This window comes from Pongo abelii, chromosome 3, assembly GCF_028885655.2.
Source record: "Pongo abelii isolate AG06213 chromosome 3, NHGRI_mPonAbe1-v2.0_pri, whole genome shotgun sequence".
In the NCBI taxonomy this organism is placed as follows: Eukaryota; Metazoa; Chordata; class Mammalia; order Primates; family Hominidae; genus Pongo; species Pongo abelii.
In genome coordinates, this window is record NC_071988.2 from 47,114,068 (window position 1) to 47,140,847 (window position 26,780).

The following is a 26,780-nucleotide window of genomic DNA, read 5'->3' on the forward strand; positions in this document are numbered from 1 at the left end:
CATCTATGAGTGAGAACATGCAGTGTTTGGTTTTTTGTCCTTGCGATGGTTTACTGAGAATGATGGTTTCCAATTTCATCCATGTCCCTACAAAGGACATGAACTCATTTTTATGGCTGCATAGTATTCCATGGTGTATATGTGCCACATTTTCTTAATCCACTCTATCATTGTTGGACATTTGGGTTGGTTCCAAGTCTTTGCTATTGTGAATAGTGCCGCAATTAACGTATGTGTGCATGTGTCTTTATAGCAGCATGATTTATAGTCCTTTGGGTATATACCCAGTAATGGGATGGCTGGGTCAAATGGTATTTCTAGTTCTAGATCCCTGAGGAATCGCCACACTGACTTCCACAATGGTTGAACTAGTTTACAGTCCCACCAACAGTGTAAAAGTGTTCCTATTTCTCCACATCCTCTCCAGCACCTGTTGTTTCCTGACATTTTAATGATCGCCATTCTAACTGGTGTGAGATGGTATCTCATTGTGGTTTTGATTTGCATTTCTCTGATGGCCAGTGATGATGAGCATTTTTTCATGTGTCTTTTGGCTGCATAAATGTCTTTGGATCCCTTCCTTACACCTTATACAAAAATTAATTCAAGATGGATTAAAGACTTAAACGTTAGACCTAAAACCATAAAAACCCTAGAAGAAAACCTAGGCGTTACCATTCAGGACATAGGCATGGGCAAGGACTTCATGTCTAAAACACCAAAAGCAATGGCAACAAAAGTCAAAATTGACAACTGGGATCTAATTAAACTAAAGAGCTTCTGCACAGCAAAAGAAACTACCATCAGAGTGAACAGGCAACCTACAAAATGGGAGAAAATTTTCGCAACCTACTCATCTGACAAAGGGCTAATATCCAGAATCTACATTGAACTCAAACAAATTTACAAGAAAAAAACAAAGAACCCTATCAAAAAGTGGGCGAAGGATATGAACAGACACTTCTCAGAAGAAGACATTTATACACAGCTCTTATGAATGTGTTCTTACCCATTTACTAGAAGTTCATGTAAAGTGGTCCCATTGAGGCTCTCCCAGTTGGAGTGTAATGTCAGCCACCGTGGCTCTTTCTCCTGTTCCTGTATCAATTTGGTCACAGATGGTTCTCTGATACAAGGCAAATACTGGATAAGTATTCAAAGTACAATGATCTTTGAACAGGCATTATCATTATTTAGCACTCATTCCCTTTCAAAAAGAAGCATTAAATTATGTCAACATTTCAAGAGGAGAATTTGGACTGTTACAAATTGTTAGAGCTGTTTTAGTTATTCTCCCTGCTGACCTGTGTTTGAACTTCATGAGGTGTCAGGATTATAATGTGTATGATACAAAAGTTCCAACAGGTAAAATATAAGAATAACTTTAGGCAGAGATCAAAAGTAAAATAAAATGTATCTAGCTGGGTTTTTTCCCTCCTCTTTTCTTGTCCATTGTAATTCTGCAATATAGCAATATAAAATAAAATAAACAACACATGAAGAGAATCAGTGGCCATTTAACATCTATTTAGACAGCATAAAAGTTGTAAGAATTGTAATATTTCTACGTTTCTAGGTTTTTGTTTTTTTTTTTTTTTTGATGGAGTCTTGCTCTGTTGCCCAGGCTGGAGTACAGTGGTGCGATCTCGGCTCACTGCAACCTCTGCCTCAGGGTTCAAGTGCTTCTCCTGCCTCAGCCTCCCAAGTAGCTGGGATCACAGGTACATGCAATCACGCCCAGCTAATTTTTATATTTTTAGTAGAGATGAGGTTTCACCATGTTGTCCAGGGTGGTCTTAAACTCCTGACCTCAAGTGGTCTGCCCACCTCAGCATCCCGAACTGCTGGGATTACAGGCATGAACCATGGCACCTGGCCTCATCTGATTATTATTTTTAAACTATTGTAATCACATAATAGAAAATGAACAAAAACTTCCCCCAACTCATACTTTTAACAAGACAAGGAAGAACCCTCTAAAGGGAATACTTGATGATAGAATAAGAGCCAAAGATTAAAAACACAAGAGTATTTCATAATGAATGAATTATTAACATTTGATTTTTAAACAAATGTCATACATCCTAGCCACAATGAAGAAGAGTGGCATAAGATATAAATTTATTTAGAAATTTGAATTGACTGTTAGATTATTGAAGATATCAAAAAAACCTCTTACAAAAATAATTTTTCTTTTTCTTGGCCAAAATGAATCTGGCTCTCCATCAATTCCAGAAGTTCTGAATGCAGAGGCAAAGTGAGATGGAAAGTATAAAAGTCAGAGGCCACACATACTGGTCATGGTGTTTCTCCTGATAACCTGCATCCTGAGAATTCCCTTCTGCAATAGAACTACCTATGAACCTCCTAAATCCAGGTAAAGCCAAAGGAAGACAAACTTTAGATTTTGTTATTTAATCAGGTCATTCTTAAATCAGGTATTCTTAGGGCAACAAGATACTTACATGGGGAGTGCAATTAGGAGAGAGTGTGCACTGATGCTGGATAGGAAAATCATTGCAAAGAACACCAGCCTTTCAACTCAAAAGGCCCCCTAGCTGCCCTGAGGAAGGGCTCCACAGATATCCACAGGATGTTTTTGCATTTCATTCATTAGCTTCCAAAAAGAAAGGCAATTTAGCCAGAATTTCTCAGTTATAAGTGGAAATTTTAAGAAATTAATCATCAAGGATAGGGGAGTATCATTATGAAAATTAGGTTTCCATGAAATTCTTGAACACTGGCATGTTTCTCATTCACAAACATAAACTTTCAGCACCAGAAATGTCATCCAATGGCCCATTTTAAAAAGTCAGTGAATTTGTTTGGTTGTATTTCTGCCATCGTACAGAATCTGAGCATCTGCATAACTTCGATTTCCCTTTCTTTTTTTCCAGCTTTATTGAGGCATTCTTAACAAATAAAAATTGTACATATTTAAGGGGTGTAATGTAATGTTTGATATATGTATACCTTGTGAAATGGCTACCACGATCAAGCTAAGAAGCATATTTATCACCACATAGTTACGTGTGTGTGCGTGTGTGTGTGTGTGTGTGTGTGTGTGTGTGGTAAGAACACTAAGGCCAAGAATCTTGGCAAATTTCAAGTATACAATTTAGCATCATTAACTATAGTCACCATGTTGTACATTAGATCTCCAGAACTTATTCATTCCACATTACTGAATCTTTGTACCCTTTGACCATCTCCCCATTTTCCCTATCCTCTAGTTTTTGGCAACTAACATTCTACTCTCTGCATTTACGAGTTGACTTTTTTAGATTCCACATATAAATGAGATCATGCAGTATTTGTCTTTCTGTGCTTGGCGTATTTCACTTAACATGTCCTCCAAGTTTATCCATGTTTTCTCAAATGGCAGAATTTCCTTCTAAGAATACTGAATACTGTTCTATTGTGTAAAGAAAATGTGGTGTGTGTATGTGTATTCTTTGCATAAAATTTCTATTGTATAAAGAAATATATATTCTATTGTGTAAAGAAAATGTGACATCACATTTTCTTTATCCATTCACTCATCAACAAACACTGAAGTTGTTATCATATCTTAGGTATTATGAAGAGTGCTGCAATTAACATGAGAGTGCAGATGTCTTTTTGAGATAATTATTTCATTTCCTTTAGATATATAGCCAGAAGTGGGATTGATGGATCATATGGTAGGTAGTTCTATTTTGAATTTTTTGAGGAATCTCTATACTGTTTTTCATAAGTGCTGTACCAATTAACATTTCTACCAAGAATATATAGGGTTTCCCCTTCTTCACATCTCCCCAACATTTTTTGTATGTTTTCTCTTTTGGATGATAACCATTTTAACAGATATGAGGTGACATTTCATTGTGATTTTAATTTGCATTTCCCTGATGATTAGTAATGCTGAGCACCTTTTCTTATACTTGTTGGCCATTCTATGTCTTCCTTTTAGAAATGTCTGTTCAGGTCCTTAGTCCACTTTTCAATCAGGTTATTTGACTTTTTGCTGTGAATTCTTTTAGTTCCTTATGTATTTTGGATACTAACCTCATCAGATATATGGTTTTTTTAAATAACTTTGAAAATTATAAAAGTAATACTTGTACATAGAAAAACATATCAACAATTATAAAATGAAAAAGTTGTTTTCTTCTATCATATCAACAATTATAAAATGAAAAAGTTGTCTTCTTCCTATCTTAGATGCATAGAAACAACCACTGTAAATAGTGTTTGAGTATCTTTATCAAGCTTTTTCTACAATTCATGTATACATATCCCTCCTTTGCTACACACATTGTTCTATGTGGTCTTGATATTTTCACTTAGCGACTTATCTTAGAAGTCTTTCCACCATAATAGCTAGCAGGTGTTAACTGTTTTCTATATGACAAGCACTAAAAGACTAACTTGTTTTATTTAATCATCTCAGCAACTCTGTGATGTAGACTTTATAATTATTTCCCATTTTGGAGATGAAAAAATTGAGGTAGAGAAAATAAGTAACATGCCCAAGGCACAAAACAAGCAGACGGCAAAGCTGGTAATTTAATCGCTACAGTCTCATGTCAGAGTACAGTTCTTAAACTGTGAACCCTACACAGTTCTCCCCCATTGACAGCACACCATGTTCTTTTGATAGCTGCATAGTGTTTGTTACATGGATGCTCATACATTTACTTAACTAATCTCTGCACACATAGGTTTTGTCCTATTTGGGGGTATGACAAAATAGCAGCAGTTAATATCCTAAACATTCGCCTTTGCCTACATGCAAAAGTATGATTTTGGAATAAATTCCTAGAAATAAAATCACTGAATCAAAATTTGAATTTTTGATTAGTATTATGAACTTCCATTTCAAAGAATAATACTAATATACATGCACATCAAGAATATGTGTGCCTGTACTTCTCCATTTTTAAAACTATGTAAATCATCTTATGTAAAAGGTGGCTGGAACTTAAGAGCTGCTCAAATATTGTTTGATGATTGGGATTGCTTTTGACTTAAATAATTGAAACCTTTTTATATTATATGAAAAGACAAAAAAGTCCTGTTGTGTAGAAAGCAAAAGAGAAAATTTAAGCATCAAAGTCACTGTATCCCAACTGAGTTTGTGCAGGTAATACAGACTCAAAATGCTTCCATAGCATCTATGGATTCATACACGGAGAAGGAAATTTTAGCAATGATCTAATCCAGCAGCTAGGGCAAGAGTACAAGTGGAGGCCCAATTGCCATTTGTCTACATATTTAGATGTTATAATCATTTGTCTACATATTTAGATGTTATAAATCAAGTTATCAAGCTGTCAAAGAAAATTTCTCTCCTCTCTTGACAAACATATCTGTTAGGTTCAAATACAGAACTCTTGGACTCCTGAGAACAGTGGGTTTCAAACTTTAGCATTCATCAGAATCACCTGGAGGACCTGTTACAACACAGATTTGTTGGCCTCATCCCCAGATTTTCTGATTCAGTTAAGTCTCAGATGGGACACAAAATCTGTCGCTCTACCAAGATCACAGGTGATGATGATGATGCTGGTCTGAGACCACACTTTGAAAGCATCACTCTAGAAAAGGGATGAGGCTCCATGTGAGCATAACTCCTTGGCTAACAGAGTCCTTACCCCATGGGGTGAACTAGAGGAGGAGGGCCAGAGGGTCCCTCTAAATCAGGGTTTCTCACTCTAGATGCTATTGACAAGTTATACAAGTTAATTAATTGCTATGTAGAGTGATTCCTGTGCACTGCAGGATGTTTTGTAACATCCCTGGCTTCTACCCACTAGCTCCAAATAAGACCCCATCAACCCTGGATTTACAATTTAAAAAATAATGTCTACAGACATTCCAAATGTACCCTAGGACAGGGGTCCCCAGCCCCAGGGCCCCTGTTAGGAACCAGGCCACACAGCAGGAGGTGAGTGCGGGGCAAGCCAGCAAAGCTTCATCTGTGTTTACAGCTGCTCACCATCACAGGCATTACTGCCTGAGCTCCGCCTCCTGTCCAATTAGCGGCCTTAGATTCTCCCGGAAGTGTGAATCCTATTGTGAACTGTGCATGCGAGGGATCTAGGTTGCGTGCTTCTTATGGGAATCAAATGCCTGATGATCTGTCACTGTCTCCCATCACCCTCAGATGGGACCATCTAGTTGTAGGAAAACAAGCTCAGGTTTTCCACTGATTCAACATTATGGTGAGTAGTATAATGATTTCATTATATATTATAATGCAATAATAATAGAAATAAAGTGCACAATAAATGTAATGTGCTTGAATCATGCCAAAACCATTCCCCCCATCCCATCCTGGTCTGTGGAAAAATTGTCTTCCACAAAACCAGTCCCAGGTGCCAAAAAGGTTGGGGATTGCTGCCCTAGGGGCAAAGTCACCCCTGGTTGAGAACCACTGCTCTAAATCGTGGAGCCCAGGGCAAGGCCCCTCTGCTCTGGGCCTGAAAGCAGTGCTATACAGAGAAGCAGAAGGATTTGCCTTATATTTGCTTCTTGAGGAATTGTGTAGTCATAAGACACATACAAATATATCACTTTTCTGATGTTGAAATGAGAGAACAGAGCTCATTAGGAGTTCTGGAACATCCTGACATTATGAGAGGGATTAAATATTTCAAGACTTAGGAGAACAGCCAGATCCCTAGACAATTTGGCCTACTCTCCCATCCTCAAGTCACTTTGTTTTAGTAATAAATATCCCATGCTTGAATTATGATTATATTGGGGCTGCTTGCCTAAAAAACGAAGGTCATCACAAATTCCCCCAGAACCAGGGCTTTTTTCTTACCTCTAACAACAAGACAGAAGTGCAGGAATTACCTAGACATGTAACACACTTCAGTTGAAGGATAAGGTTTGTCCTCTTGCATCTATTGATGGGGGAAAATAATCTAAGCATCCAACCTCAGCCCTTGACGGTTCATCTTGACATATAAATACCTTTAACAGCGGATAAGATAAATTTTTTGCAGTTCTAAATATCCTGTTCCACACTTGAAACATTTACACTAAACATTTTGTATCTGATTTAAAAAATCTCTTCTTGAATCTTGTCATATTCTCCCTGTTTTGGTCCCATAGATTTGACATACTAATACCGAAAGGTGGTTATTGTGTCAAGTAGAAATTTTAACAGGCAGGTACTAATAGGTTTCAAACAAAACATGAATGAACTGTGCTACAGAAACATTTCTAAGGCTGAATAGCTCAGTTCAATGGGAGTTTATACAGCAAAACTTCCATCAATAGAAATGCTTAAAGCAGAGCATAAGTTCTGAGCTTATTTTTCTAGTTAACTCAGTATTTTAAAAACACTTTTTATTGCAATCCTAACTGACGATAGATGATAGATAGATAGATAGATAGATAGATAGATAGATAGATAGATGATAGATAGATAGTTAGATTTTTTTTTTTTTTTTTTTTGAGATGGAGTCTCGCTCTGTCGCCCAGGCTGGAGTGCAGTGGCATGATCTCAGCTCACTGCAACCTCCACCTTCCAGGTTCAAGCAATTCTCCTGCCTCAGCCTTCTGGGTAGCTGGGGACTACAGGCTCATGCCACCACGCCTGGCTAATTTTTGTCATTTTTGATGGAGATGAGGTTTCATTATGTTGCCCAGGCTGCTCTTGAACTCCTGACCTCAAGTGATCCACATGCCTCGGCCTCCCAGAGTGCTAGGATTATAGGCGTGAGCCACTGTGCCCAGCCTATAATTTTATTCTTTTACTATGTGTTTGTCTATCTCAGAGATGGAGTGTAGTAACTGTATTAGGCAAGGATCTATAGGTACAAATGACAAAACTATCTCAAAGCAAAGGGGGGAGGTTAATGGATCATAAAATTAACTTGCAGAGTATTCATATTTCATAAAATAAAATAATCAACAAAACTAAATAATCCATTTCCAATATAAAAATTACAAAATTGTAATGTGAACTAAAATTTAAATTTATAAAATATGACTGTTAAATATACATTATCATTCTAATATAAATTAGAAAACAAAATTAATAAAATAAAGCACCATTTAAAATAAACATCTTATTAAAAGTGTAAAAATAATCAATCATAAACATTTGAATTAAAATATCATTTGAACATATATAAAATTCAGTCTTATAAAATAAACATGTTGTAAGAATATTTTTGAGCAGAAGTGTCTACCTCTTTTGGAATCTATGCCAGTCCAGCTATTTCCTTCTGGCTGTTTTATTTTCAAAAATCTCATCTGCTTTTTTCAATAACTTGACCTTTTGGGACAACACTTTTTTTTGAGAGACAGAAACGCAACATTTTATTGACAATTTAATTTTAGTTTCAAAGAAAATATTTCTTGTTTATCTTCATATCTTTTGTTTCATCATATAAAGCTAGAGATTATCAGTTTCAATTTCAACATGACTTTTTAAATTCCAGTTCTTCATAAAGACTGTGAATCAGAGTAGAATATATTTTTCTAACACAAGTCTTGCTTTGTTGGCTGCTCTTTTCTTCTTCTTGAGTATAACAGGAATATAAAAATGTTTTCTAAAAATACGTGCATCTCTTTTCACTTCAAAGTTTTAAGTCAATATATAACTCTATGGATCCATTACAAGATAAATTAATTCAAAATTCAAAAAAAAATTAAACAAATATCGAATTAACCAGAAAAATCGACATTTTAAAAGTGCCTAAAATAGTGCTGGAATATATGAGTATCAAAAAGTGGAAATGCAATCAATTACTAAAGAGATGTGGATGGTCTTCAGGATGATTGATGCCAGGGAACTAGTACCCTCAGGGCTCTTCAGCTTGTCTCCACTTCCTTCTGTGTTGTGGGGAGGAGGGCAAAGGGGATGGCAGCTTGATTGGCTTAAAGTAACTTTTCTATAAGCCAGAGGACTGGTTGCCTACAGCTCTAAACTCACAGGCATTCGTCTTTATGACCAAAAAAGAAAGAAGTCATCTCTCCCAGGTCCAGTCAAAATAAATCTTGGGCCGGGCGTGGCTCATGCCTGTAATCCCAGCAGTTTGGGAGGCCAAAGCAGGTGGATCACGTGAGGTCAGGAGTTCAAGACCAGCCTGGTCTACATGGCGAAACCCCGTCTCTACTAAAAATACAAAAATTAGCCAGGCATGGTGGTGAGCACCTGTAATCCCAGCTACTCAGGAGTCTGAGGCAGGAGAATCACTTAAACCTGGGAGGTGGAGGTTGCAGTGAGCCAGGATCATACCATTGCACTCCAGCCTGGGTGACAAGAGCGAAACTCTGTCTTAAATAAATAAACAAATAAAAACCTTGTTGAAGATACAAATAAAAATCTTGTTGAAGAAACAAGTATCCCAAAACCAATCACTGTGGCCTGGCAGTGAGACACTTTGATTGGTCCATCTTGGGATAGGTATCTACCCCTCAACCAATCCCAGACCCAAAAGAGAAAGTCATGTACAAAGAAGGTTGCTCCCATTTGGAGCCCAAGGATAAAATGGGAAGTGAAGTAAATATCCAAAAGGAAGGGATGTAGGTCCCAAAGGAAGAGAGGAATGCAGAGAAGCAACACAATATGTGCCCGCTGCATGTGATCTTAATTGAAATGTGTTAGTTCAAAAGATCATTGTTCTTGAGAGTCAAGATTCTACATGTTCTTCAGTTTGTATGTTAGTTTTAAGAAGACATAGGAATGTAAAAGATTTGGTTGAAATTAGACTTGACATGTTTATTAATGATAAAATGGGTTAATAATCAGTGAGTGTTCAAGCTGATATAAAGTGAGTTGGAGCTCAGAAGAAACATTATAGTGACAGTTTAAACAAGTGACGGAGCCAGATAGACAAGGGTTAAAACTGATGCTTACAGGTTAATGAGGTAGGACAGAAATGGAGACAACATATTGGCGTTGTATTAGATGGAGTCCCTCTCCATCTATTATTATTATTATTTTAGTTAGAGGAACAAATTACAAACATGTAAAAAAATATTTTGGATACTGATAAGTTGTTGGAATAAGACAAAATAACCAAATGTGATAGAGTTACACAGTGAGACTGAAAGCTGCCTCAAGTAGGATTGTCAAGGAAAGCCTAAGCCACAGATGTATGAGCTGAGACATGAATGATGAAGCCCTAGAGTTCTGCATTCTAAGCAAAAATAACAGTGAAGGCAAACCCCACAAGCTGGTTATGAGCTTGAAATGTTTTAACATCAATAACTGGTTGCCTACAGCTCAATAACTGGTTGCCTACAGGTCAATGTGTCTAAAGTTTAGTGGGCGAGTGGAGAATACTAGGATATGCATTGGGTCAGAGAGGAAGGCAGGGGCCAAATTATGCAGTGTCTGACAGGTCAGAGTAAGAAATCAGATTTTCAGTCCAAACTGTAAAATAATAAGAAAAGAAGACCAAAGGCTTTTGCATGTAGGTAATATTGTTGCTGTCAGTCCTGTCTTTCAGGTAAAAGCCAGATTGCAGTAGGTTTTGAAGACAACATGAAAAAGACACCTTATCAGAAGTTAAGTCATCACTAAGGGTCTCCTGGCGTATCTAGCTTCAAAAGGAGACTGCTTCCTTACAAGGGCTTCTAACTGAAATAATACAAGCCCTCTTTGGTCAACTCCTGATGGATTATTCAAGTTATAAATCATGTTCTTATTTACCCAGGATCCATTCATATCATGTCCAAGGCAATGCTGCAACAATGGTGATGACTGGGAGTAAATTTTAGGAGGAAGTTAAAGTGTAAATCCTTATACCAGGGATTATTAGGGACTAGTAGGTAATATAATAGATGTTGTCTTTGTGGTTTTGCCCAGATACAGAAATATTCTTTGAAAAGAATGTTTAACCAACTTCTGTTGACCAACACTAAAAGATTAGGGCATAAAATCAAATTGCAACTAACTCCATAAAAGCATTTTTGCCAAAATCATATGGCCCAGACACACTGTTTCCCGATTATCTAACTTTAGACAGAGCTTGTGGAGCCCAGAGACATAAAGAGTCACCTTTCCCTTAGACTAATTCACTCAAATACCAGATGTTTCAACTGAGCATTTGGCAAATATTAGAAGGCAGTATAAACTCTGATTTGTATCATCAATTAAATAAATGTCCGTAGGTTTTTTGATACTGAACATGCAAGTAGCAAAGTTAATATGCTGTTGACATGGTTTGGCTGTATCCCCACCCAAATCTCATCTTGAATTGTAACTCCCACAATTCCCACATGTCATGGGAGGAACCTGGTAGGAGGTGATTGAATTATGGGGGTGAGTCTTCCTGTGCTGTTCTCATGATAGTGAATGAGTTTTAGGAGATCTGACAGTTTTAAAAACGGGAGTTTCCCTGCACAAGCTCTCTCTTTTTTGTGTGCTGCCATCCACGTGAGATGTGACTTGCTCCTTCTCACCTTCTGCCATGATTGTGAGGCCTCCACAGCCATATGGAACTGTAAGTCCATTAAACCTCTTTTTTTCTTCCCAGTCTCAGGAATGTCTTTATCAGCAGTGTGAAAATGGACTAATACAGTAAATTGGTACCAGTAGAGTGGGGTGCTGCTGTAGATACCCAAAAGAGTGGGAGCAACTTTGGAAGTGGGTAACAGGCAGAGGTTGGAAAAGTTTGGAGGGCTGAGAAGAAGACAGAAAAATGTAGGAAAGTTTGGAACTCCCTAGAAACTAGTTGAATTGCTTTGATCAAAATGCTGATAGCGATATGGACAATAAAGTCCATGATGAGGTGGTCTCAGATGGAAATGAGGAACTTGTTGGGAACTGGAGCAAAGGTGACTCTTGTTATGTTTTACCAAAGAGAGTGGTGGTATTTTGCCCCTGCCCTAGAGATTTGTGGAACTTTGAACTTGACACGTGATTTAGGGTATCTGGTAGAAGACATTTCTAAGCAGCAAAGCATTCAAGAGGTGACTTGGGTGCTGTTAAAGGCATTCATTTTCATAAGGGAAGTAGAGCATAAAAGTTAGGAAAATTTGCAGCCTGACAATGCAATAGAAAAGAAAATACCATTTTCTGAGGAGAAATTCAAGCTGGCTGCAGAAGTAACGAGGAGCAGGATGTTAATCCCCAAGACAATGGGGAAATGTCTCCAGGACATGTCAGAGGTCTTCATGGCAGCCCCTCCCATCACAGGCCCAGAGGCCTAGGCGGAAAAAGTGGTTTCACGGGCTGGGACCAGGGTCCTTGTGCTGTGTGCAGCCTAGGGACTTGGTGCCCTGTGTCCCAGCCATGACAGCTATGACTAAAAGGGGCCAAGGTACAGCTCAGGCTGTTGCTTCAGAGGGTGGAAGCCCCAAGCATTGGCAGCTTCCACATGGTGTTGAGCCTGCAAGTGCACAGAAGTCAAGAATCAGGATTTGGGAACATCTGCCTAGATTTCAGAGGATGTGTGGAAATGCCTGGATGCCTAGGCAGAAGTTTGCTGCAGGGGTGGGGCCCTCATGGAGAACCTCTGCTAGGCAGTGTGGAAGGGAAATGTGGGGTCAGAGACCCCCACAAACAATCCCTACTGGGGCATTGCCTAGTGGAGCTGTGAGAAGAGGGCCACCATCCTCAAGACCCCAGAATGGTAGATCCACTGATAGCTTGCACCATATGCCTGGAAATGCTGCACACACTCTATGCCAGCTCATGAAAGCAGCTAGAAGGGAGGCTGCACCCTGCAAAGCCACAGGGGCAGAGCTGCCCAAGACCATGGGAACCCACTTTTTGCATCAGTGTGACCCAGATGCAAGACATGGAGTCAAAGGAGATCATTTTGGAGTTATTTGACTGCCTTGCTGGATTTCAGACTTGCATGGGGCCTGTAGCCCCTTTGTTTTGGCCAATTTCTCCCATTTGGAATGGCTGTATTTACCCAATGCCTGTACCCCCATTGTATCTAGGAAACTAATTTGCTTTTGATTTTACAGGCTCATAAGATGGAAGGGACTTCCCTTGTCTTAGTTGAGACGTTGGACTGTGGACTCTTGAGGTAATGCTGAAATGAGTTAAGACTTTGGGGGACTACTGGAAAGGAATGATTGGTTTTGAAATGTGAGGACATGAGATTTGGGAGGGGCCGGGGACAGAATGATATGGTTTGGCTGGGTCTCCACCCAAATCTCATCTTGAATTGTAACTCCCATAATTCCCACATATCATGGGAGGAAACCAATGGGAGGTGATTCAATTATGGGGGCAAGTCTTTCCTGTGCTGTCTTCATGATAGTGAATAAGTTTCACAAGATCATATGGTTTTAAAAATGGGAGTTTCCCCACACAAGCTCTCTCTTTTTTGTGTGCCACCATACACATGAGATGTGACTTGCTCCTCCTTGCCTTCCACCATGATTGTGGGGCCTCCCCAGCTCTGTGGAACTGTAAGTCCATTAAACCTCTTTTTCTTCCCAGTCTCGGGTACGTCTTCATTAGCAGCATAAAAATGGACTAATACAGCTGTCATGAGAATTTAGGGGCTTGATTTATACATTTTTCTAATCAGAGAGCCATCATACTTCCAATCTGGGCTGAACTCTTGAGATAGCAACAGATGAAAGCAAAAAGTTTTCAGATTCAGCAAGGAACTCTAAATCTTCTCATCTAGACAAGCACTGAGTTGAGAGCCTAGCATTTGAGCAGTAACACATCAAAGGCATAATTTGGGTCTAAAATATCCTAAGTGCAGGTGTTTTGAATCAACTGCCTCTATCATGAAAGCATTTCAGTAGAATCCCTGCAACACATGAAATTTGGGAGACCTGCATTCTTGATAAATTCCCTCCAAAATATACTCCCTGAAGTAGAAGAATGATCCACTTGCAATTAGGGTATGCTGGTTCTGGACCCTACATACACTACAATGCCGTTCTCTATAAATGTTTACTGAATGAACTGATGAATGAATGAGTGATATAACAAATTTATACTATCAAGATAAGATTAAAGTTTTATGCTTTTCTTGTATAATTTTAATAGAAATGCCATGTTCTATGCAATAAGTCTACACCATTCTCTGATGGCAGAATATCTGGACTTTTTTCTAACTTTGTGTTCTTGGCTGTTTACCTACATGTCTTCCCCACTCCATTATAAACTCTGATGATGTTATTCACTTTTGCATCCTCGACCCAATGCCTAGTCCAGTACAAGGCCCATAAGCAGATACTCAAAAATAAAAAGGGAAGGGGAATACTGAATGGAATTAGTTGGGAGTTGCTTTTTAAACTTCAAGTTTTTGATGCAGAATATGTCTGAATGTACAAAGGCAGGCTGGCATAAACTCCACTCCAGAAGCTAAGAAGGAACACCCATTCCCACTTCCCTCCTTGTGCAGCATAGGCCCATCATGGCCAGACAGACCCTTCTAGCAAGGGCTTTGATCTGGAGGAAATGACTCAAAGGTGCAGGGTGACTTAGAGTTTATTTGAGGCATTGGTGGCAGAATCATGAATTTGCAGCACAGCAGGTGGTCTCCAGAGACAGTGGTCACATAGCAGCTGCCTGAGCCTGTTCCCTCAGCAGGAAGCTAGCCTCATCTTGACCATTACCATCATTCCTGGCATAGCCTGGCTTTCCAGATTTCTGTCAATTCATGAGCCACTCAAGTCAACTAAAGAGTAAACTTCAAGGCAACTAAAAGGTTCTAAAACTACTAGTACTCATTTCTTTGGAGGACTTATCACCACTTACCCATTTTTCCCATTAAATCATTCAAATAATGGATATGGTTTTCCAACCACACCTCTATCTCAGATTTTCCTAGTCCTTCTGTGAAATAAAATAATCTAAAATAAAAAATATCTGTATGTCTATTTGAATTTTATATATCTAAAGATATGTAAAATACTGAAGTTTCATTTTCCAACTATGTTGAGAAAATGGAACAAATGGAGTACATAATTTTTTAAAAATCCAGTGTGCACACAATAGCCAAAGATGGGAATAATCCAAATGTCTGAATGGATAAACAAAATGTATATCCATTTAATGGCATATTATTCAGTCACAAGCAGGAAAGTACTGGTACATGCTATAAGACAGATGCTTGAAAATGCGCTAAGTAAAAGAAACCAGATGAAAAGGCCTCATGTTGTATATTTCCATTTATATTGAAATATCCAGAATAGGCCAATTTATAGAGGCAGAAAGCAGATTAGTGGTTATCTGAGCCAGTGGGTATGAGAAAATGGAGAGTAACTGCCTAGTGAGTACATAGTTCCCTTTTGGGATAATAAAAGTGTTCTAAAACAAATAGTGGTGATGGTTGCACAACATTGTGAATAAAGTAAATGCCACTGAATTACACACTTTAAAGTGGTTAAATGGTGAATTTTATGGATGTGTATTTTAACACAATAAAAATCCCAATATGCAAATATTTAGAAGAAACATAAAGAAGCATATTTAAAAACAGAAACCTTTCTATTTACAATAGAACAGCTATGTTCAGGGTGGCTTGTCAAAAGAACTTTCTGGTTGTAAAATCTTTGCAGTTCCAACCTTATGCGGATAAGGTTTTATCGAGAAGAAAAATTAAAAAACCATATTCAAAAGATTTTTCATTTATCTCTGAACACAATCATAACCTATTTCATTTAGACACAATAAGGAAGTTGTGAGAATGAAGTCTAATTTAATAGATCTTGGCAAATATAATTTTTCCACTCTCGCAAAGTTTAAATTTCCTTTATTATAGATGAGCATTAGTTATTCAATTCCTAAAGACTTGGGTCTTTACATGGGAGAAAGGGACTCAAGATGTTGGGAGCTACATATTAGTAATTCTTTAAACTAGGATAAGAAAAATGTGCTGCTAGTTGCTATCCCATAACTGAATGACTCATTATTGTAAAATTGTTTCAAGTTTGTTCAATGGATCTTAGGAAATGGCATTTAATCAATTTTTTATTTAATCTAGAATTTTAGAACTCCTTTGTCTTCAATTTCTCTAATTTCTACATTTCCCCCAAATCTCAAATACATCGATAATAAAAGAAATACTTACACATTCTAAGACCCTGAAAATTATTGCTTTCCACCCCCAATGAAATTGAAAAAGAAAAACCTCACAAAATAGCAAGTATCTAACTTTCAAAGGATCCGTTTCAGTATATCTGTATCAAAGCCAGTGTGAATCTTTTCATTCTACTAAGAAGCAAATATACTGAACTAGTTCTTGATTTACATTTACTGCCTTACTTAGAGTAAACAGAAATGCCAGCAACTTCAACTTATTTAAAAATGTGTGTTGCTTACGAAGAAATTTTCAATAATCTCTTGGGGGGAAATTACAAGATATTTTCATCCAGATTCCTCAAAGGAAATGATCGTAATGCTTTTATAAATAATGAAAGCATTTCATTGCAGAAGTACTTAAAATACAATTACTTCATTTACTTTTAGAGGCTTCATCAAAGTACATTTCCAGCACACACTCTTCAGGGCAGGTGCCTGTAATTAAATATGGTCCTCTCACCTGATTCATTTCCCGGGCTTTGAAGGAGTCTTTGTTTGAGAGCACTAACTCTCTATGCATCCTAAGGAAGATATTACTGCCAAGTTCCATGAAGCCTTCTGAGAAATTCATCAGTGCTACAAACTACTGACCTTACCCTAAACCCATCTGCTTGCAGGCCAGCTGACTCAACATCTCCTGCCAGCCATCTGCACACACATGATGTTCTGTGGCAGCTCTGTGAACCATCAGAAAGGAAGAGGAGTTCACATTTATAGAGAGGGTCACTAGGGAAAGAAAAGACAAGGGAAACCCTAATTAAAAACATTTCTTCCCATGAAAGCACATAGCTTTACATGCCTCTGCTTCATTGGCATATATTCATTTTTATTTATTTTAGTTAATCATTTGGTGTGTACCTACCCTGTGCAAATCACTGCCTTCAGTGTGCTAGAGGGCTAAAAAAAAACGAATTAGAAATGTTCTCTACTCTCAAAGAACTGTAGACTCTAATGAAAGAGACAGGCAGTTCTTAACTTTTCTTAATGAGTTAGAAGACAGCCAGAGCCAGGCCTCATCCCATGAGTTAACCAGGATTTGCATAATTACAAGAAGCGAGTTGTAAATCTATTTCTATCATTTCCTTCATTTCTATCATTTCCTTCAAGAAAGCATACGAGAATGCAAGTGCATGAGAGGGATGCAAATTTAGGATTAATTTGGTATATGTGTTAATTCCTATTATATAAAGGAGAATCCTCTGTACTTAACCAGCCTCAGAGCACTTATGAAACGCTGCACAATTGATCACAACACACATGAGAATCATGATTTGGCTGGATGATGCAAAGGACTGAGAAAGAGCTGAGTGAATGGAAGGAGTGATGAGTGTGGGATGAGGAAATTAATCAAACTCAAGATCACAAACTGCAACACTAGAGGTGCTGGTAGGAGAGGTCTTCAATTCCTGTCTGTGTAAGGAGCTAGATAGTTAGAAGTCTTGGACCTGAAGGGTGTAGGGAAGGCAGAGGGGCCACTTGAATATTCTATTCTATCAGGCATAGATGACAAAAGAATGGCAGACTATCATTAAATTTATTGAAGTTGGGATTTAATGAAGAGTTTTTAAATCCTCTCCCAGCAATTATATGATTACAACATTTTGAACCCAAACGTTTTTCCATATAATATAGATATTTCAAATAGAGAAGTAGCTTGGTGGGGAAATTTTCTGTGAGTTGGAAATAACACACATAGATCAGCACTATCAGCTTTTATAGCAGTAAAACAAAATAGATGAACTTGGGCAGTAAAATCCAGGAAGTAATTTAGGATTCATTCAACTTCAGTGGCTGACAGGCATGAGAGAGTACAACAGATCGCAGAAACAAGTAGCTCACCACAGTCCCATTCATCTGAACTGTCTGAGCAGTCGGCTTCGCCATCACACCACAGGTCACGTGACACACACGCGTGGTTTGCACATTCCAGCTCATCATCTTGGCAAAATGCTGGCATGGGGAACAAAAAGTGAGAAGGAAAACATTTTAGAAATAAATGCGATTATCACTAACATGCACATCTTCATGTGCCAGCAGGAGCATGGAAAGAAGAAAATATGTGATCACTGAGGCTTCCAAATGGGCATAAAAACAGGATAACAGAATTTGTAAAATATTATTTAATAGACATCAATGCATACAAAGAGCATTTAAACAGAATTACTATGTTCAAGTGACTCAATGTTCTGGTTCTAACAATCAGACTGAATAAACAGTACTCAGAGCAGCAGAAATACCAAAGATCAGAGAATGGGGTTAAAATCTGCATGAGCAGAGCATAAGGGATGAACAGACTGAAGCCGCCTTAGAAAGAAAACAATCTCTGTCCACAGAGATGCATAATCAGTTTTTTTTCCCATCTCTATTATTAAATGACTCTCTGAGTCATACATAGTTCTCTTTTGGATCTTAAAAATTATAGTATATCTCCTTGATTGCCTACTTAACAACCATTTCCTTTCTCCCTCCTTTCTTTAAGGGAGCCCGATTTTGTTCAGGCCCCTACACCAGCCATCCCCAGTTCCAAAGGAAGATCCTGATTAGTTTAAGCTGGGCATGGCATTTTTCTGTCTACAGTTTTTTTGTTTGTTTGTTTGTTTCTGAATACAATTAGTAGTCCAGGAGTAAACATGTGCTCCGATATCTGGGCCTTGGCCTACGGTTGTGTGATTGTGCTTCACAGGACAGCTCCTGCCCAAACTCTGCTGCTGTGCCATGTGCCCTAGCCTGGGACAGGAACAACCTGGAGAAAACAGCACCTTTTTTTTGATTGGTTCTCCCTGCATGGTGCTTCTTTTTGCAGTTCAGCTGTTTGTAGGAAGTGTCTTTTCTGACTACACAGACTCCTGACGGCTAGCTGTGACTCCACCCAAAGTTGACCTGAGCCAATCCCTTAATGGTATCTTGGAGATATGAACACAGTTCTTCCTCCTTCCAGCTGGACATGATCAAGGAAGCATGGTGCCCCAGATGCCCTTGGTAATGTCATCTTTTCACCATTGTGGGAGCCAGCCTAAGTTGAAGCTGAACTGAAAAAATCATAGACAAGGTGCTAAACTGCCGCATACAGCCTCAAGAGTCCACCTACTTGACTCTATATGATAATATAAAACATGTGATATGTATATGATAATAAAAGATAAATGTCTTCATTATTCGTCATTTTGATTTGGGCTTTTCTGTTATTTGTAGGTAAAACATCTTAAGAGAAATAATTATTTTCTGGCTCTAAAAGCAATGGCCATTCACTTAGAAAATGTAGAAAAGCACAAAAATTTAATAATTATACCACCCAAAGACTATAACTGTAAACTTTTAATTATGACTTTTGATCTTTTTCTATGTGTGGATATATGTACTTTCAAAACTCAGGACAATAGTGCACATAATACTGAATATTCTGTTTTACTCAACTAATGACATATAATGAATCCAAGAGAAATTTTTCTTCTCTAATTTAATTTTAATATTTGCATATTATTTTCTTTTATGGTTGTAGTTTATGTTCTCTATTTTTGGATATTTGGAGGTATTTTAATTTTCTCATAAATAATGCCAGAAGAATATTATAGTGTATATATTTTACACATAGTTAGTTGGCTTCTTAGAATATGTTTTTACAAGTGGAGTTTGATCAAAAGATGTGAAAATACTAAAATATTTATATGCATATTTACACACTTTTAGCTTGTATTCAAAATGAGACTTAACTGGTGTTTAAAATAAAAATGCTCTGTTGAGCATTTGCATAATGTAAATTTGCATAAGCACTTACAGCAGTTTTTCTCGTCCATGTAATCAGGGCAGTCTGGGAACCCATCGCAGATCACTGTGTGCTTCAAACATTGTTTATTGGATGGACATTCCCAAAGATCTCTCTCTTTACAACCTAGAGACAGAAGAAAAGGTTATTTGCAATAGACGTGGAATTGAAAATAATGATAAATTCAATCAATGTAGAAAAATTACGCTATAAAGGCATGATGTTGGCCAGGCGCAGTGGCTCATGCCTGTAGTCCCAGCACTTTGGGAGGCCAAGGCGGGCGGATCACAAGGAATCACTTGAACCCGGGAGGCAGAGGTTGCAGTGAGCCAAGATCATGCCACTGCACTACTGCCTGGGCAACAGAGCGAGACTTTGTCTCAAAAAAAAAAAAAAAAAGAAAAGGCATAATGTCTTTTTTCTTAAAAAGTTTTGACCTCTGCATACCATGAATAATATAATTTTGAAAGTAGAAATACCCAATAATATTCATGTTGTGATATAAATTGTACAGCTCTCCTAACAGAAGATCAAAAGTGATATATGGGGCCAGGAACAGTGACTCACGCCTGTAATCCCAGCACTTTGGGAGGCTGAGGTGGGCAGATCACTTGAGCTCAGGAGTTGGAGACCAGCCTGGCCAAGATGGTGAAACCCCATCTCTACTAAAAAATACAAAAAACAGCCAGGCATGGTGGTGCATGCCTGTAATCCCAGCTACTTGGGAGGCAAAGGCAGGAGAATCATTTGAATTCGGGAGGTGGAGGTTGCAGTAAGCCGAGATTGCACTACTGCACTCCAGCCTGGGCGACAGAGCAAGACTCTGCCGTTTAAAACCATATAGTTAATTACTGAACCAGGATTAGAACCCTAGTCACTTTTCTCATGTATTTTCTATTCTTTTCTTTTTTGAGACCGAGTCTCGCTGTGTCACCCAGGCTGGAATGAAGTGGCATGTTCTTGGCTCACTGCAACCTCCACCTGTCTCAAAAAAAAAAAAAAAAAAAGTGACATACGGGATATGGAGAAAAAATTTAAAAGCATATATTAACATTCATCTTTAGCCGTTCCTTTTTCTTTCTGAGTGAAATTGCTGTCAATGTATAAGACTTAGCTATAAAATAATGTTATGCTTTTAAGCAAATATGCCAAAGTCTAGTGATCTAAATGCGTATCACCTTAAAATGTAATTTCATTCTCCCAATCAGGAGGCCATCTGTTTTTTTAGCAAAAGAGGCTCCTTTTATGCCAAACAAAACTAGTTTAAGAGCCAGGTGCAAAAGCTATTACTTTATGGTAGTCAGAGATCTAAAGTTGGAAACTTCATTAGTTAATATGAGAAATGAATATAATTTATACATTAATGTAATAACTTGAACTGTAATTTGCCTATGAAATAGCAAGCACTTGTGATGTATTTAATAAATGCCATTGATGATTCATGTGCAGTGCATTTCATATGCCTGCTAAAGTTTGACAAGAGTCTAATATGTTTATGTCGTTCTGGTCAGATCCCTGGCCCTGGCCAGGCCGTGAAGCATGTGAAGGAAGAGACTACATGGCAAAAAAATTTGAGTACCTCCTTGGCTAGAACAATGGCTAGCATGTGGCAGGCCCTCAACATGTGTGTGTTTTAAGCAGAACTTCATTTCATGTAAGGAACAAAATGTCTCTGGCTCTCAGGAAAATATAATTTATTTTAAGGTCAGTGAAATGCAAAGCAGTGATCAAATAAGAAGTTTCTTAAGGAATGTTATTGTTCATCTGACCTACTACAAATAAGTCAGATAAATTATGTAGATGATTGACTCAGGTTTCTTGGAATCCATTATGAGAAAAAAAATTGATTTTCAAAATTTTCATTAAAAACAATTATAAAAATAAGTGACCCAAAATGCTTACTATAAGCTAAAATTAGATTTAGTGTGTTTCATCATCCAAAGATATAGGAAATAAATAGTGAGAGTCTTTCACTGGCTGATACTCTGGGGTGGTCTTAGGCCCAGGGACATCCATTCCAAGGACTCACAGGGACATTATTTAGAGTTTTCAGCTAGTAGAGGATCCAGACAGCATCTGAAAAGTTCTGACAATAAGAGTCTCTTGAGATTTGAGAAAGAGCCTGAAGTCAGTCCTCTGTGACCCAGCTGCTACCAAATGGTACAGTCTGCTCATTCTACCAGAGAGCAAAAGACATCAAGAAAGAGGGCTCAACACTCCATGCAATGTGCCGACCCTTCTCCAGGGCTGCTCCTCTGCTCACAAAACATACCACTTGCTAACAGAGAATGAAATAAAATAGCATGAGTTTTTCTGACGATTCCCAAGGCACATTCTTCTTAAGACTACAAGGAAGAACTTCGACATCTGGAATGAGATGATGAAATACCACAGAAATAGATCATCTGGGAAAGAAGGCCCCCTAAAGTGCATCCTCACAAATAATAATAGTAATGATGATAATGAGATAACATTTATTATCCACTATGTATCTACCTTCTAGATATTAGCTTTAATTCTTAAAATAACACTATAATGTCAGTATTATGCTCACCATTTTATAAGTGAGGAAACTAACATTTAGAGAAATTGAATCCCTCCACATCACAGCTCCACGGAGAAAGATCTGGATGGGATCCAGGTACAAGTCATCAATTGCCGTCCTTTGTAAGATGCAAATATGAAGTATGTGTAAGGGGTAGGAGCAGTGGAAGCACAGCTTTAGAGTCAGACAACTGGATTTGAAGCCTAGTTCCAAATCTCACTAGCTGTGTGAGCTTGGGTAAGTTACTTAACTTCTCCAAACCTTGGTTTCCATACATCTAAAATACAAATCATAATGCCTGCTTCATAGGGTTACTATAAACATTAAAGAAGTACTCCATAAGCATTCATTTTTCACCTCTCCATGTCTTCTCTTTTCTCATAAAAGTTTGCATAGCATAATACCTCCTTTGTGGAGTTACAGTAAGCACAAAAGAAGTAAGATAAAAAGAGAGAGACATTAGTTACATGGGAGATAGTATTATTTTGAGAAGAAACCACTTTCTTTGTAAAGTGACATTTTGGTGCAATTATGTTTTAAATGTATATTCTAACAGGAAAAGGATATAATTCCATCAAAAATTAAAAACAGGCATGGATGGGATGGGCTGTTTAATGCAGCTGTAGGTTATGAAACCAAATAATTGTTGATGTCAGAATAATAACCTCTCCAGCACAGAGACAATAGCAACAACCAATAATTGAGGACACAGTGTCCCAAAAAAGTGACCAATTCATCCCAGTTTGCCAGGGATTTAATTGATTTGAGCACGAAGTGTCCCTTGTTCCAAAAGATCCCCATCAGTCCCAGGCAAATCAGGTTGACTGGTCACGCTAAGTGTGCTAAGCATTCATCTGGGTTTTTGGCTTACTCTATCTCTCATTTTCACAAAAACTCTGTGAAACAGGCTGCCCTGACAGAGGCAGTACCCCCCCGCCCCCAAATGGAATACCTTGTTTCTCTATAAAAACAGTTGTCATTACAAATAAAGTCAGCAAATCACCTTAAATCAGATGCTTTTTGTTCTGTAAGAATCTCTTAGCTATGCAACTATAGAGTAAGTAGGTCCACTCATCCTCTTGAGTTGAGCTGCATGAAATTTTTACATTCTCACCCTTCGGAATGGAGCCACTCACAAGGAGGAAGGAGACAAGATAATACTGCATTACTGAGCTGACAAAGGCTGGAACAGTCTGGATCCAGCCATACTGGATCAGTGTCTGCCCCACGAAGTGGCTGATGGATGTGACCTTGGAGCAGATCATAGGAGCTGTAGCAGCCAGAGTACAGGCCTAACAGGTGTGAAGAGCCTTCTACAGCATGCAGGATCCAGGACAACAGAGCCCCTTCCCTCAAAGCATGGCTGCAAAGGGCTCTGCCTCTGCACCTGCTATAGCAGCTGGAACAGAGGACCTGCTTCCCACTGTGGTCTAGGCCTGATTATCAGGGCAGCCATACCAGCACAGGCCATCCAGCCACCATCCAGCTGGAAAGTCGCAGCAGCCTACTCAATTCCTGAGTCACTTCCTGCTTTTAGCAGTGCCATTTTTATGGCATGCTCTTTACATATGGGTGGCCCAGTCTCCTATGAAAGAGCAGGATGAAGGAATGGATGGGACTTTAAACTGCATGGCTCTAATCCTAAAAAGAGAGAACATCCAACCCAAAACCAACACTATCTCCAGGAAAAGACACCATCCATCTACCTGAGTTTACTATGTGAGCCAGAGACCTTGCCCAGCCCATGCTTTAGCCTGACAGGCCAGCCCACTCTCTTTTGCCATAAACAGCTGTCAGAAACAAGACTATGCTAGACAGGACTCCTTCCCTCAAGGGAGATGGCTGGGGCAGCCTTTGAAAGGAATCGCCTCCTGATTTCCCACCACCACAGCAGGTGAGTTCCCAGTTATTAGCTTCTGAGGATGAACAGGGCATGTTATAAGCATTCCAAGCTGTGAGAGATAATGTGGGTGTTCTCTGCATCTTACCCAGAGAAGTAAAGTGACTGGCCAAACGTCACACAGCCTCTAAGGCTAAGTCAGGATGTAAATTCAAGTCTAAGTCTACGCAGGACACTCTGCCATTCCAGTCTGCCTTCCCAAGACACCACAGAAGACGATGAAACAGTTAACCAAGTATTTAAAGGGAAGGAGAAAATTTCCCCCTTAACATGGAAAATTAAACCCTACTGAGTGATGAGAAATCAATCCTGAAAACTCATCCTGAAAGCACATTTGTGGGTATGCCAAAGCTATGGACATAATGACTCTCACTCTTCTGCTAGCTACAGAGCAAAGAGTGGTCTCCTCCCCAAACAAAGAGACACAAAAGCATAGAGACTGGTGGTATTTGGAGTGTTAAGAAAGCCAGTTAAGCCCTTCTGTGAGATAACTCATAGAAATGCTATCCAAGAATCCAAAAAGAAAACATGCCTTTTGGAAACTCTTTGAAATCAAGCTGTAAAACCCATAAATATCAGAGTCAGATCTTCTAATACAACCTAAGGGGATTCTGACTTGGAGAAATGGCTCAGGTTATATTTAAAGGTTTTATTTTATTTAAGATCAAGAGGAGACCAAAGATAGGTGAAGAACTGATTTTTAGTCATCTGAAGATAAACAGAAAATCACTTAATGACACTCAGACATTTGTACTGCTGCCAATCTTTTCTCCATATGATGTATACCATTTTACTTAGAATAGTGATCAATTAGTAATTTTGATTCTGTGTTCATGTAGTAAAGGATTTTATTTTGACAGTTGATATAAAGCACCTGTTGTAGCTATATTTTCATTTAACTGCTCCACTGGGAGTTGCTGCTTGCTTGCATCACAGCCCAGGTACCACCTGCTCTTGTAGCTGACCCAAATTGCGGAGGTAAAGCCTAGCAAGAGATAACCTCAGCCTCACACATTCATATCTATAGAGTGATAGAAAAGCTGAAAAATACAATCCCTTTGTTGTTTTCCTTAGCTCTCCTTTCTTTGATGTCATTCTTGATCATTTATTTTCCCATGTCTTTCCCTCATGCTCCACTGCATGGCTATCAATGCTTGGAAAATGTTACGTTGAAAATAAACTCATTTATCAAGTTGCTAGTTTTACAGGCAGCTCCATCTATATCATGTATGCTCAATTACTGACATACCATCAATCCTTAAGACAATGCAGTACTTCTGTACTGACACAGTGCAGATTCTGCTCAGTATTCCCCTGTCTCTTAGACTTCCTTCCCATATCGGATTTGCATAATTCATCCCAACACTTGTTGAAAACTTTTCTAGTACAGACATTTTCAACTCTTGTTTACATTGGCAATTACACAATCAAAGCAGCCTCAACAGCGAAAATCTACCACAAGAGCTGGAGACATTTAAGAACAATATTACTGATTGCTAAATTCTAATACATATATTTTAAAAGTGTATTTAAAAGTTAAGTGCTTTGGCTACCATGTTTCTCCATGACAAAAGTGCCAAAGAAACAAGAAGTAAAGTTAATGTCTCATACAATATTTATTTTATAACTGAGTTAAATAAGTATTGTTTTGAGGGGAAACTCAATAACCTTGTTAGAAATTCTGAGGGAGCTGCAGATTCATGACAACGAATAGTTAATTGTTCAATTATTGAGTAAAGCTCAAGCACTTACCCACAACGGACAGAATAAGTCAGAAAGGCAAGAAGCTTGGGGTGAAACCCAGCTTTGCTGGAGCTAGTGCTTGCATTACCAGATGGTGTGCCTATGCACATACGAAAACAGAAAGACAAACAGCAAGGAGGCAAATGGAAACAGATGACTTCCTAATTAATCCTCTGTTGAGCCTTCATCAACCTGACTTCCTTATTTGATATGAAGTGGTGTGTCCTCCCAAATCACTGAACAAGCCCATTCAAATGCATGCATAAGTATCAAAGGGGAACGAAGTATGTAAAGTTTTCTATTGTTAGTCACTTTGGAAAACTTCTCATAAATTAGTACTGCTGGAGCAATTAATTGAACTACAAATGTATTATTTCTTACCCACTTTTAACTTTGCTTAACTCGAGCTCTCAATAGTGCTGTCTATTATTTTTAATTTTTGATAGAGATTAAACAATATATTCTATTATTTTGGTGTGCCTTTAATTGTGTGATTAAAATACTGATGAAAACCAATTACTTAACTAGAAACCTGATATTTTAGGGTCGTTTAAACCCTATACCAATATTATAGTACTTTAAGTTTATTTTTTGCAGAATATGCTCCAGAACTCAGAACTTTTTGTCTTGGTAAAGTTGTTTTGTTTTGTTTTTAACTAAGCTTTCGTATTTCTCAAATATTTAGTCCCCTACAACAAATTTAGGTCTAGCCACACCAACAAAGTATCATGCAACCTCTTTGAACCATCTAAGATAATCTATTCTAAATTGCAGCTCAAATACCATGACCCATCAAAGTCATAGTTAAGTGAACAAA

General features: G+C 38.3%; 1 protein-coding gene across 5 annotated transcripts in view; it reads right to left on the reverse strand.

Moving 5' to 3' along the window:
- The window catches only part of CORIN (corin, serine peptidase), a 269,106-nt gene that overhangs the window by 31,583 nt on the left and 210,743 nt on the right, over positions 1–26,780 (reverse strand). For all 5 annotated transcript variants that reach the window (XM_063723401.1, XM_063723400.1, XM_063723399.1 and 2 more), the window contains 4 exons: positions 19,788–19,901; positions 17,852–17,962; positions 16,609–16,738; positions 1,010–1,126 (listed from right to left, as the gene is read on the reverse strand). In XM_063723401.1, the coding sequence (XP_063579471.1) occupies positions 1,010–1,126; positions 16,609–16,738; positions 17,852–17,962; positions 19,788–19,901 (472 nt within the window). The remainder of the gene's footprint in view (positions 1–1,009; positions 1,127–16,608; positions 16,739–17,851; positions 17,963–19,787; positions 19,902–26,780) is intronic.